We start from the raw sequence: 14147 nt of genomic DNA on the forward strand, positions 1-14147 counted from the left end.
AAGTGTCGATATTTCTAATAGACAAAAATAAAAGCTAATAATAGTGACTTAAATGTGCATCTCAAGAAACTAGAAAAAGGAACAGCAAATTAAATATAAGTAAATCCATAGAGAAAATTAAAATAAGATTTAAAAAAGTCAGTGGAAGAAACAATAGAGAAAATTAACAAAGCCAAAAGCTGGCTTTTGAAAAGAGGCATGCAGCTTGGAAGACCACAGAGATGTAGACAGAATCCCCTTCCAAGGGCTTTCTGTCCGGGGCGCCTGGCTGGCTTGGTCGGGGAGTTCTGCGACTCTATCTCTGGGTCCCGAGCCTGAGCCCCATGCTGGGTGCAGGGATGACTTGAAAAGAAAAAAGGAAGGTCCTTTCTGTCCAGCCGCAGTGTGCGCGGAGTAGAGCCACGCACCCGTCCTCTCCAGGGTCTGCGTCGGCTGCAGACCGCGGTCTGGGGCGGCCCGGGTCGGATGGAGGCAGACGTGTAAAGTCACTGTAGTTTCAGCCCGACCTGGGGCGGTTCTGGGGCGGTTCTGGGGCGGCTCTGGGGCGGTTCTGGGGCCATCCTCCCTTAGCGCTCCCTGCCGTCGAGCTCAGGTCTTGCAGGCCAGCATCGTCCTGTTCCGTCGGGGTAAGCTGTGGCTGTGGGCTGAGAGGAGCTGAGGGAAGCAGGCGACAGGATCGGTCAGGGCAGAGGTGCTCTGAGGTTGGGTCACCACCGCCTGCCTGTCCTACCGCAGGCCCGGCCGAGCACATGTCGGCGGGAGGGAAAGCCTGGGCGCTCGGAGCGCGAGCGGAGCGCGGGGCCGGGAGGCGGACGTGCGCGGGGCTGGGCTCCGGGCCGCTGCGGGTCCATGGAGAGAGCGTGGAGGGGTGCGGGGCGGGGAAGCCACACGGGAGAGCGTCCCCGACGGTGGGAGGAAGCCGGGACCACAGCGAGGCCGGCCTCAGGGAGGGGCAGGCGCTCCCCGAAGCCGGCGGGCTGCGTCGCGGTCATTCTCCCGCGATTGGAAACCGGACGCCCTGGGGCTTCGCACGGGGACGAAGACAGCAGGGTCGGGCCGCGTGTCCTTGTCCCTCCGGATCCCGCCGAGTCTGCGCCAGCTGCACCCCTGCACGAGCCGGCGCGCCCCGCTGCCCCCTGTTCCGCCGGCGGCCGCGCAGAATCGGGGCGCCCCGGAGGCTCCACCGTGTCGCGGCCGCGACGCCTCTGACTCGGCGGCAGTTGCACAACCCCGCTGGGTGGAGCGTCCATGAGCCTGTGAGAGAGTCTCCGCGCCTCGTTCCAGAGGAGGGCGAGGGGGACTGTGTTCTGAGGGTGCTGACTCGGGGCGGGAACATACAGCGGGGCGGAAAGAGTGGTTGACTTGGAAACGCTGCCCCGGGTGCCGGGTTTAACCCGAAGCAGCTCTCCGGGAGGTGGGCACCTTGCTGCCCGCTTCACGTCCGCGTCCCCTGAGCGACGTCGAAAGGCCACACTCGCCACGGCAGGAAGGACGCAAAGTGCTCCGGACAGTGGGTGCCTGGAAGGGACGGGGCCTGTGGGGCCAGCGGCAGGTGCTCGGTCCCGCGGGAAGGGGCGCAGGGCCCCAGCAGCGCTGCTGGTCCTGCGGGTCTTGTCGGGAAGCCGGGCCATCCCTCCGGGGATGACCACGAGGCGGCTGCTGAGAGCAGGAGGCGCGACCGTACTCCGGCGACACCGAGGACAGCTGTGGAGCTAAAGACTGGATCTAGTCGGCCGCGGTTATCCTACTACCCAGCCTGGCGGCGCGGAAGCCAAGCCCCGGACCTACAAAGGGTTTTGAACGTGGTGTCCCTGACGGCAAAACAGGCCATCTGCGAGGGCGCTCCTCAGCTGGTCCAACAGAAGCAGTCAAACGCTGACCACCAGGAGGCTGAAGGGAGTTACCTCAAAAAGAAGCTGTGACCCTTTTCTCAGTTCCCTAACTTGAGCCTGTTTTCAGGTCTGGAGTCCATTGGTCGGAGGGGAGACCAGGTCCCGAGACAAGAGACTCTGCGACATCACTGAAAATATATTCGGGGATCTCCTCCACCTTCCTCTAGGGGATTTACAGCCAGCTTTCCAGGGGAAGCGTAGACTGACATAATTGTATTACTCAGACGTGGCAAGGGCCGTGGGACACCTATCGGAGCGGGCACTGATCCCTGGAGACTCTGTTCAAGGATCATCACCGTGGTCCCCCGATATGTCTTTGTTCACTTGGGACTAGATAATCCAGAGTCTTGGCAGAGTTCTAGCTTCTAGCGGGTCTCTTGGGTCCGTGGATTCATCCAGTGGTCATTTCCTTGTTTCCCAAATGTATCATTAAAATATTGAGCAGTTGCTAAAACCTAGACGCTGTGCCGTGGCCTTTGGGGTGAGAGGGAGACAAAGTCAAAGATGCTGAAACTACATCCATCCTTCAGTTAGAAGAACAGCTAAGAAACCGTGTCACACCCCAGTGTGGTCCTGGAAATGAGGGGCCTGACGGGAGTCGGTGCCCCCCTTCCCTAGCTCACCCTGCTTCCCCACTCTTCCTGTCAGTGTCAGTTTGCTCCCTGTAGGGACTTGGCGCTCAGCCTTGATCTTCTTCGTGAGACCACCAGAACCATCATCCCAACACTAATCTAATTCCGTCGTCACTCTTCTTCAAAGTGCATGCACGGTTTGCTGCTGGACTAGGTCAGACCGTGCACACGCCAACAGCACGCGATTTTGAGCCCTTCCCACTGCCATCGAGTGCGCGCTGCCCTGGTGCGCTCTCCCGTGTCTTCACGAGCCACATTGTGCCTCTGCGCTGTAGCTTGTCCTTTCTCTCCAGAAGCTGTGTGCTACTGACCTTTATTCACTGTGCCTTATCTAGCGACGGGGATACAGTGGTCTTTCAATACGTGCGTACGCGAGTCAGGGTTTGTGGAAGGACCTGGCGTTGGAAACACGGGTCAGCGGTGCCGGGTTGGATCCATCAGCTGAGTGCTGCCGGGAGGGAGCGACCGCAGCAATGTTTGCTTTAGGGATGCAGTATTGGCCTGTTGTCTTTTGCAGAATGTATTTGCTTTCATGATTAATTTTTAGCCTACGCTCACATTAAAATTAGTTGTTATCCCTAAGGGCATAAAGAATGCCTGGAAAGGATGCCGGGGACGTCTTCCCAGAGCAGCAACCACAGTAATCCTGCCCTCGTTCATTCACACGCTCGCATCGCAGGGCTGCGCCCCACAGCACTGCCAGTCCGTACTCACAGGCATCATGTGCTCTGTTGCTCTTCTGGGCGGAGGAGAGCTGCCGCCGAGTGCTTGCCGAGTCAGTACACGGGGAACACGTATGTAGCCCTACTCTAGTCTCCAAGTCCCAAGGTTGGAAAACCCACCACCCGCCCTCTGTCAGGCAGTGGCATTTTCAGGACAATCTATATCTGTAACACCCACTGACCTTTATTCACAAATTTCTCGAAGAGCCCTATGTTAGAAATGGAAGGGTTTTTAATATTTTTCTCATCCTGTTCTTGTCTAGTCCAGTAAAGGTGGTCTACAGATGTTCTGGAACTCTCGCCGGGAGCCCACAACCAGCCAGCGTTCGGAGCTCTAGGGTATTTTTTCCTCTTCCCTGGGTGATCCCGCGGTGAGTGGTGCTGCCTGGTAGGGTCTTCCTAGGGTCAGATCTAGTGAAGGTCAGATGGATGCAGTGTTGTCGGAGCGGATGGGAGAGGTGAACTCCGGCGCGTGGCCCAGTTCAGGTATGTTTGCGAGCCTCCATTCAGCCTGACGTCATGAAAGTCAGACATTACAGCTTGTTCCCTGGAACATTTTCCTTTTAATTCTGTAGCATTTTTCTTTTCTTCCTGAAAGTAGAATCTGATGGTCTTTTAAAGGGCTTAGTTATAAATTTTCAGTCTCTTGAGGTTTCAGGGAAAGATCATTCATTCTTCTAATATGCATCTGTGGGTAAATGAAAATAATTCCATTCCCAAAGTATCCTAAAAAAAAAAAATCATTCAACAGCTTGTTTTAGTCTAGGGAAAGCAAAATATGTTCAATTAGAATTATAAAATAATGGTAAAATTTCAGTCCTAAGAACTGGTTTCTTGAGGCACCTGTGTGGCTCAGTCGGTTAAGCGTCTGCCTTCTGCTTAGGTCACGATCCCGGGGTCCTGGGATGCAGTCCTGCATCGGGCTCCCTGCTCAGCCGGGAGTGGGCTTTTCCCTCTGCCCCTCCCTACCTCGCCCCCTGCTCTCTCACTTTCAAATAAATAAATAAAATCTTTAAGAAGATGTAAAAAAAAAAAATGTAAAAATGGGTTTCTTGTCAATGAGTCTTTAAAGGCCCACTATGTCCTTGGAAATATTTTTGATCTTTAAATTAAAATAATACTTTAATTCCAATAATATTCAATTTGCTTTAAATTAATGAAATTTCAAAGTAACCTTTTATCAAAGAATTAGTAAAGGATCCTTTTTTACAATGGGAAACTGAGGACCTTTGAATTCAGCTCAGCCAGCTTCTGTTCCCTCTGATGCTACCTCTGTGGACAGAACTGATCTGAGGTACAACACCTACCACGGGCTACTCTCTCCCTACAGTGACAACAAGCAAAATTCCAGGAGACACTGATTCATGAAAACTTAATTTTTTCTCTTCACCTTCTGTCTGAAGCCAGCCAGCGCTGTGTGTTAAGATTCTAGGTTCATTTCTAGGGAGACTCTAAGATTCTGGGAACTAGACACAATTTTTAGAGGCCCAAGGCTTGTATTTTTCAAAGTTTGTCTTTAGAATTTAGAGAATAAAGTCTTTATATACATTGAAGAATTAATTAATCTTGGCTCCCCCCTCCCTCCCACACCGCCAAACCATGTAGGATTCATTTTCAAGTAGTTTCCTTAAGAGCCACGCAGTTAACTATAATCCATGGCATTTCAACTGAGGGGGAAAAAAAGTTGATCAATACATACGTAACGCATCTGTACCCTCAAGACTTCCGGCTCTTGCCATCGTAATGGAAGACAGCGGGTCTCCTGCCCAGAGATGTTGAGGACACCGAGTGCAGCCGAGTGCAAGGCCGAAGTGCCTTACCGAGACAGGGCGCCCCTTCCAAGTTCAAAGTAAGACTGCAAGAGGGAAAAAATAGAATTTACGATTAGTTGTGGTATTAGTGAGCTACCGCACCAGCTCTGGAACCCCTACTTTCAGATTTCCTTTATATACCAAATCATCACCTGTCTCTAATGCTCAGTCTTCTCTTTCCTTTCTAAACTTCCAGAAACACTGTCTACCAGGTTTATATAACCGCAGTCAGGATGAGAAGGGACTGTTAACTTGGGAAGTCCGTTCAGCAGGAAGTCCCTCTGTGCTCTGTCTGTCTGCCCTCCCTGTCCTCCCCCTCAACACACAATCCTGGCAACCACGGGTCTTCCTCCTGTCCTCATGGTTCTGCCTTTTCCGGAATGCCGTGTAGCTGGCATCCCGCAGCCTGGACCCGTTTCACACTGGCTTCTTTCACTGAATAATAAGCTTTTAAGGTTCCTTCATGTCTTTTCATGGCTTTATAGCTCATTTCTTTGTAGTGCAGGGTAATATTCCGTGGTCTAGACGCTGTGCCTCTGCTGGAAGGAAATGAGAGTGGCCGTGTAACATACATGGATGCCAGAAAGGGGATAATTGGGGCCATTTCCTTTGTAAAATCTTAACCTATCTAGTTTATTTCTTGTTACTCGTTGCTTTCCCTTTTTTTTAAAGGTATTATTGGGGGCACCTGGGTGGCTCAGTGGGTTAAACCTCTGCCTTTGGCTCAGGTCATGATCCTACGGTTCTGGGATCAAGTCCCACATCAGGTTCCTTGCTCGGTGGGCAGCCTGCTTCTCCCTCTCCCTCTGCCTGCCTCTCTGCTCTCTCTCTCTCTCTGTATCAAACAAATAAATAAATCTCAAAAAAAGGTATTATTGACCTACAATAAACTGTTTAGAAAATGTACAATTTTATAAGTTTAGACATTTTTGTACCCTGAAACATCACCATAATCAGGATATTGACTCCATCCATCACCCCCCAAACTTTCCTCTTGACCCTCACAGTCCCTCCTTTCTATACACCCGCACCCGCACTGTTCCCGGGTAGCACCTGACCCACTTCTGTCTGCGCGGGCTCGCGTGAGTGTTTTACAGTTGTATGTCGTCATGCGGTGTGTATTCTCCTCCTCCGGCGCATTTCCCTCAGCAAGGTCTTTCTGAGCCTGGTCCGTGGTGGTTTGTGTCGCGTTGGTGTTTTCTTCGGACCGTCGAGCCGTCATTCATCTCTCTACCATCCGTTCTTCGCTGGCCTAGTGATGGAAATCTGGGCTGTCTCCAGGTTTGTCTGTTGCGCATAACGTTGCTGTGAGCCACCTTTCTGTGGGGCACGCGCTTTCACTGATCTGTGCGAGTACTTACCAGGGAAATGGGGGACGCGACCCTTCACAACACTTGGCTGCGTCTGCTTGTTGTTTGTTTGGCTCAAACAAATAAATAAATCTCAAAAAAAGGTATTATTGACCTACAATAAACTGTTTAGAAAATGTACAATTTTATAAGTTTAGACATTTTTGTACCCTGAAACATCACCATAATCAGGATATTGACTCCATCCATCACCCCCCAAACTTTCCTCTTGACCCTCACAGTCCCTCCTTTCTATACACCCGCACCCGCACTGTTCCCGGGTAGCACCTGACCCACTTCTGTCTGCGCGGGCTCGCGTGACAATTTTAAATATTCTCATTGGTGTGTAGACATCGCTCACTGCACTTTGCATTTCTCTGATTAATAATCTGAGTACCTTCTCCTGGCTTATGTAGCATCCACAAACTTGTTTTTTTTTTTTTTTTCCTTATACAACAGAAATTTATTTCTTATAGTTTTGGAGGCTGGGAAGTCCAGAATCAAGGTGTTAGCAAAGCGGGGCTCATAATGAGACCTCTCCTCTGGACACGTAGATGCCTACCATCTCCCCGTGTGCTCACATGCATACTTTGCATGGAAGGGCAGAAGGAGTGAGCTCATTCATTCATGCTTTCTTAAGCATCTGTTCAACATTTTTGCCAGAGATTTAGTATAGCTTTTGTTTCTTCCTTTGAAAGATCCGTATGTATTCTAGATAGAACTTCTCTGCCAACATTATGTATTCCAAATGTTTTCCATTCCAATGGCTTTCCTTTACATTCTCTTAACAGAAATTTTTAAGACCAAATTTTCTTAATTTTGATGGCGTGGGACTCATCACTTTTTTCTTGTATACATTGGTGCTTTTAATTTTTATATAAGAAATCCTTACTAATTCAAGATAACAAAGACTATTTCCTGTTTTCCTGTAGGGGCTTAAATAATTTTAAATTTATGTTTATAGCTATGATCCATTTTGAGTTAACTTTTGCACATGATATGAGGTATGGATTAAAGTTCACCACTTTTTATATGCACATCCAGTTGTTTTAGCATCATTTTATTTTGAAACTTTAAATTTTTAAAAAATACGTTATTTATCTATTTGTTTGAGAGGGAGAGAGAGAGCACAAGCAGGAGGAGTGGGAGTGGGGAAGCAGGCTTCCCACTAAGCAGGGAGCCCTGCGGGGCTCAATCCCAGGACCCTGAGATCGTGACCTGAGCCAAAGGTAGATACTTAACCAACTGAGCCACCCCGTTATCCCAACATTGTTTTATTTTGGAAAGACTGTTCTTTCTCCACTGAATTATCTTTGTGTTTTTGCTAAAAAATCAATCCTTGAGGTCTTTAATCTGTTCTGTTGATTTGCCTGATGTGTTGCATTGGTCTCCTTGGAGGCCAGGATCACAGTCTTGATTACTGTGGCTTCTGTAATCTGTAGTCAGGTTATGTCATAATCATCCAACTATTTTTTTCAAGGTTATTTGAACTTCTCTAGATCCCCTGAATTTCCGTATGAAAATTTAGAATTTTTACTTCCAATTTCTGTAAAACAGCCTACTGAGTTTTAACTAAAATTGCATTGACTCTGGAGCAGTTTGTGAAGAATTAGTATCTTAACATTATTGAGTCTTCTGATCTATGAACAGATCTTATTTCCATTTATTTGTTCTTTAATTTCTCTCATCACTCCTTTTAGCCTTCAATGTCTTTCATCACATTTATTCATAAGCACTTTGTATTTTTTGTGTTATTACAAGTGCAATTTTTTTAAAAAGAATTTATTTATTTGACAGAGAGTGAGAGAAGGAGAGAGAGCACCAGCAGGGGGAGCAGCAGAGAGAGAGGGGGAAGCAGGGTCCCCGCTGAGAAAGGAGCCTGATGTGGGACTCGATTGTAGGATCCTGAGATCATGACCTGAGCCAAAGGCAGAGGCTTAACCACTGAGCCACCCTGGTGCCCCGCAATTTTTTATTTCTGATTGTTCACTACTAGTCTGTAGAAATAAAGCTTATTTACTCTGTATTGATCTCGTATCCTGCAAATTTCCTAAACTCACTTACTAGTTCTAATAGCTTTTTTGTTGTTGCTGTAGATACCAGTGAATTTTCTACATAAATGATCATGTGGTCTGAAAACAGTTTCACTCTTTTCTTTCCCATCTGAATGTGGGTTATTATTTTTCTTCTTTAGAACCTCCAGGACAGTTTTGAACAGACAAAATAAGATTTCCTTGTTTTTGACCATAAGAGAAAAGCAATTAGTCTCTTAAAACTAAAGGTGAGATATTTTATACAGGTTTTTTTTTTTTTTAGACTTTAAAAATCAAATTCTCATCTTTTCTTCATATACTGAGGTTTTTTAAATCAAAAATAGATGTTGGATTTCATCGAGTTTTTTTGTTTTGGTATTTTTAATTGACATTATCCTGTGGTGGTTCTTTTTTCATCTGTTACTATGGTAAATTATATTTGTAAATGTTCAAATGCTAAACCAGCCTTGCCGTTGCTGGGATAATTTCTACTTGATAGCGATGCACTACTTCATTTACGTGTACTGGATCGTGTTTACTTCTTGTATCTGAGTCCATGAGAAATATTGGTCTCTAGTTAAGTTTTCTTATCAAGTCCACCCCCTCCCCGCCCCCACCCCAGTTTTGTTGTCAGGGTAACGCTGTCATCATTGAGTGACTGGGAAGGTTTCCCTCCTCTTCAGTTTCCAGAAGTTGGTACAGAGCAGACATGAGTTCTTGCCTCACTTGCTCGGAGTCGGACGCTGGAGTCTCGAGCTGGAGTGGTGGCTCTGGTTCCCCTCACAGCTCCAGCCACTTTTTTCACGGTGTCTTTTGAAGCTCTGTTACCACATGCAAATAGCATTAGGATTGTCGTATCTTCTCTATGATCTCGCTCTTCTAGATGGTGGGGGTAGGCGGTATCTCTGGCTCTGTATGAGCTTTAACGATTCTCCCTAATCCTTGCCAGTGGCCCTTTCCTTCAGTGCCAGGAAGATTTCTCATACACACATACGTACGGTTCAGTCCTCTCCTGCAGAACTGGAGACAGACCTTCTCCATACCTGCAGAGACTGCATCATGGCAACAGCTCACCCTCCGGTACTGGCTCCATGGAATTTGGTTGCTTTGTCCTCAGAGCTCTCAACTGTCCTCAGCTCCGCCGTCAGGCTATGCCCCGCGCTTACGGTCACTCCCCCAGGTCGGAAGCTCCAGCAGGTGGCATTATGTTCTACTTAAAACAAATGGTGCTATTTTGTACTAAGGTCTGAAAGTTCATTTGGAATTATTCTTATAGCCTTTATTTAAAAGATAAGATGTCGGGGAGCCTGGGTGGCTCAGTCATTAAGCGTCTACTTCTTCTGGGGTGGTGATCTCAGAGTCCTGGCGTTGAGTCCCACATCGGGCTTCCTGCTCAGCAGGGAGCCTGCTTCTTTTTTCTCCCTCTGCCCTCCCCGCTGCTTGTATTCACTCTCTCTCTCTCAAATAAATAAATAACATGTTTTAAAAAGATGTTATAATTCTGTTTTATAGCAGATTATGTAAAATGGAAGGATAGAAAAAATAAAAACATAAATAACCTAGAAAATATGAGTAATGCCATTGAACCAATTCACTTTCCTGGTGTCCGGGGAAAAAAGGTTTCACAGGCACTTTCCCATCCAACTGCTGTTCTTCCTGGTGGTGCACTGCCACCGTGTTAGAAAGAGAAGCAAGTATGAATAATCATTCTGTGAAAGATTATTACAGAAGCATGTGCTTTAAATAGAACGAGGCTAAAGAACATTTTGTTCTTGTTACTGCTTCTCCGAAAGTCTGATGGTTTAGTTTTCGTTCAGATAAACCCTCCAGAGAGCTGACTCCGCGTCTGGGCTCATACCAGAGATGTTCAGATGTCTTGGCAACCTCCCGCTCCTTCTCTCTGCTCCTCACCTCCTGTGTTCCCTGACCTCAGTCTTATCCTCCGCATCCAGGAGGCCCTCACTAAGCACTGGACAGGAGAGGGCCATGTTTCTGGGCTGGAGGAGTTTTTTTCTCTGTAGACATTTCAATTAAAATTCCACAGTGTTCTGATTTCACTGAGTCAGTAAAACTTCTTAATGTTTCCAAATTCTTCAGTATTTCCCTGCTGGTACTCACCACGTCTTTTGTGACTTTTGACACCCTTTTAATATTGAAAAAAATGTGGAAACAGCACCATTTCTTATTTCTGCCCCAGATGACCTCAAAGTAAGATCTTCCTGCAAAGATTTGGCTGGACAAATGCAGATATTTCTTCCAAAATCAAAGAATGGTCTTTGAATTGAGTTTCAAACTGTGAGCTTCAAACAATAGCTGTAAAAATCAGACAAATTCCCTTAGAAGAACAATTACATTCTCATGAATACCAGCTTTCATATCTTGAGAGATCAGAAATAAGTTCTGTATTTGACATTTCCTAACCAAGGTGTCTGTGAACCACATTCACAGGCAAGAAATTTTTCTTAAGACCTTAAAGCAAAAAGCATTCATGTGACTAGACGCCTCAGCTCCGGCGTGAGCTGCTCCTGGGGACGTGATTCTGTAACCATGTGTCATATTATTTCGTCTTTCTCATCCAAAAAAAAAAAAAATTTCCAAATATTTAAACTTGACTTTAATCTTAGAGGTAGAGAACTCAGTACAGGGATCAGCACCAGAGACAGGCAGACATCATACCGTGAACTCAGCTGTGATAAGGAGATGGAAACACAAAGTGTGTGTTCACCGTAACTTCGTTGAGTGTGGAAAATGCTACTTTTGTCGTGAGACAGGCTGTAAAGGGTAGATGTGGTGAAAGAGGACAATGGACAGCTTTCTGGGGAAGGAATAGCTTGGCTCTGAACAAAGGGAGGCCCGTCGAAGATGTCTTTAAGATCCTGTGCTCTCATTGTTCGAGCCCCATGAGGATGTGGTTTTTTTTTTTGTTTGTTTGTTGTTGTTGTTGTTGTTGTTTAAGATTTATTTGAGAGAGAGACAGTGAGAGAGAGCATGAGTGAGGAGAAGGTCAGAGGGAGAAGCAGACTCCCCGTGGAGCTGGGAGCCTGATGCGGTACTCGATCCCGGGACTCCAAGATCATGACCTGAGCTGAAGACAGTCGCTCAACCAACTGAGCCACCCAGATGCCCCCATGAGGATGCTTTTATGGTGTTTTCTAGCATCCCAGGACTGCAGCTGCGTAGCTTGGTTTCTGTGGTTCTGTCTTTGGCACCTTGCAGGGTAACTAGCACATCTCACAGGACACGGGTAAAAGACAAGACAGACAACACGGGAATGGATGGCATTCCCCAGACTGTGTTGTGTCCTAAGAAAGGCTGTTTAGGTGACCCAAGTCTGCAAGATGATGTGAGAATCAGGCCGCAGAAGAAAACAGATGGCCCCAAGGACGTCCCATGTACAAAGAGCAAAGCGCATCATTGCATTGTTCTATAAATAATCAGAGTGTTGGCATACCAGTCCTTTGATGGGGAAGCAAGTGTTCTAAATTCGTTTGCTTCCTTGACTCCTCTCCTGCAGAGGCCGTTGGACCCAGCCCCTTGGCATCTGGGAGACCCTGTGCGGATGGGAAAGCAGGCCCTTCCTCGGTCGGTCAGCAGATGGCAGTAGCTCTGAGTCTAGTATTGTAGTAGGGAAAGCTTGGTAGCCTTTTCCAAGGAAATGAGCGTTTTGAAAGCTGTGAGGCAGCATGGGGTCTAGCGCATGGGCCAGGAAACTTGATCTTTATTTCTGGCTCTGCTCCTGAATAAATCGATTTGAATAAATGGAGACCAGCCACTTAACTTTTGTATCCCTTACTTTCCCGAACTTGAAATTGGAGAACACATTCTGCCCCTTCCCATCTCCTTTGCTCGGACACTGTGAGTTCAATCAGACTTCAGACTCATTTCCGTTCGCTGAAGAAAGGCTCTTTATGAATTTGTCCTATTGATAACGTGGGTGGCGAGAGTGATGTGTGCTGCTTATTGGGACTTGAAGTAAATAAACAGAAGCAGTTGGCAAGAAGGGTCGTATTTCCGTGCCATGAACGTTGGCGTATTTTGGGTTTAAGTAGCTGCATTGGATCCCACGAAGCAGAGTCACTCCTGTGACTTGGAATTAAAATGACTTGTCGATGCCGTGAAACTCGACAAGTATGGAACGGAGCCAGAGGCCCCTGGCACCTTCCCAATTCCAATGTCAACTGTTCACTGCAAGTATAGGTTCAGTCAGACACGAAAACCTTCACGTGTGCCTCCCGCCGAACTCGAGAATGCTCACTTGGGCGTGGCCATCCAAAGCCAGCACTGGGGCAGACGTGAGATACGGTCATACAGTTGGAAGAGCACTGCCGGATGAGGCGGGGATTATTTCTCTCCCTGTGACCTGGCTGGGCACGGGAGGGCCACTTCGATTTGAGGTGAGAACCCTCCACCCCAACACACCTGCGGGTGCACAGGCCCCAAATGGGTCAGGACAAGACCGTGTTGGAGCCAAACCAGCTCTGGCGTCTGACCTGCCAGCCTGGCCTGGGCACGTCCACAGACAGACTTCTCTGCGGGAGCCCTGCTGCTTTGAAGTGGACAGTGTGGGTCAGAAAGGGAGAAAACCTGTAAGACTTTTCTGCACAGGTGGGGTGTGTTAGGGAGGGGGGTGTGTACCCCACAAGGACTCCTGTTTCACCCAGTCTTCCTGGAACAAGGAGTCATATTCTCCAGAAACTCACTTGCCCTACAAAAAGTCGGATCATAAGACAAGAAGGATGTCATGGCTTGAATATACACCATCCCATCATTTGGAATGAGCAGCCACTCCATAGAGGGACAAATATTTGAAATGACTTATTTCTGTATAATCAGTCAGAGAAGCTGTGCTAATATCGGAATCCACTGTCAAAATGTTAGCAAACAACAAGGCTTTTTAGAGCTCTCTTGTGCAGGAAGCATGGATTCAAGACAAGTGATTTTTGTTGGGTGTCATCTCATTTGTCAGACATGCCTCTCTAGTTGGATGGTGAATGGCTGGTTGGTTTGAATGCCAGGAGGTTAAGATTTTAATTTAAATATGCATAAGCATTAAAATATATTCAAGAGAATGTCACATCAACCTCAACCTCAAAGTAGCAATTATGTTGTTTGGGTTCCACATTTGACACTGTTCTGACTAAAGTGCTATCCCCAGCTCAGAATTTCTAAAAATGCATAGATCTCACTTTCATAGTACATTCTGTTTAAAGTAGAAACATTAAGAGGAACTGAATTAGAGGAGCATTATTTCATCGTTTCAAGGACATGAAAGTCAAAGCATACCGTTTGCAGTGAATGAATGGTTATAGAGACGTATAAGCTGGCACGTTACCTGTTAGCATGAAGGTGGAAGGAATGTGCTCTAACAGTCTGGTAAGCACTCAACAGGATGGATTCAAGACGAAGAAATTTCTGAGGTTAGAGTTTAATTAGAAACACTGACGTATGAGTTGGATGAGAACATGTAACTGTTTTTAATCCTAAACCAGTAAGTTTCATTTCTCCTTAAAGCCACTTTTTGGTGAAAAAAGCGGTGCAGGAGAAATAGGGGAAATCACTATCAAGTGACATTTTGTGCATATTTATAGAGAGAGCTGAAGTGGGGAAAATTGGATTGTAGCACCGTCATTTAAATAAGATAAAACGTATCCACCAGTCAGTCGACCAGAATTCTGCATTAGGAGTCCCGTTATCAAATTAACAGTAAA

At 46.9% G+C, this 14147-nt stretch overlaps 1 protein-coding gene across 1 annotated transcript; it reads right to left on the reverse strand.

The window, feature by feature from the left end:
• Nucleotides 1–209: 209 nt before the first annotated feature.
• On the reverse strand, nt 210–13852 carry LOC116600316 (microtubule-associated protein tau-like). Its single transcript, XM_032360478.1, has 3 exons — nt 13772–13852; nt 4946–5101; nt 210–3972 (listed from the first exon to the last, which is right to left on the reverse strand). The coding sequence occupies exon 3, from the start codon at nt 1629–1631 to the stop codon at nt 708–710; it is 924 nt and encodes a 307-aa protein (XP_032216369.1). The 5' UTR covers nt 1632–3972; nt 4946–5101; nt 13772–13852; the 3' UTR covers nt 210–707.
• Nucleotides 13853–14147: the final 295 nt, after the last annotated feature.

Source organism: Mustela erminea, chromosome 9, assembly GCF_009829155.1.
Source record: "Mustela erminea isolate mMusErm1 chromosome 9, mMusErm1.Pri, whole genome shotgun sequence".
NCBI lineage: Eukaryota > Metazoa > Chordata > Mammalia > Carnivora > Mustelidae > Mustela > Mustela erminea.

Coding starts and splice junctions, on each gene's coding strand:
- LOC116600316 (XM_032360478.1), bottom strand. CDS start 1,631: ATGGCCCGGCTTCCCGACAAGACCCGCAGGACCAGCAGCGCTGCTGGG.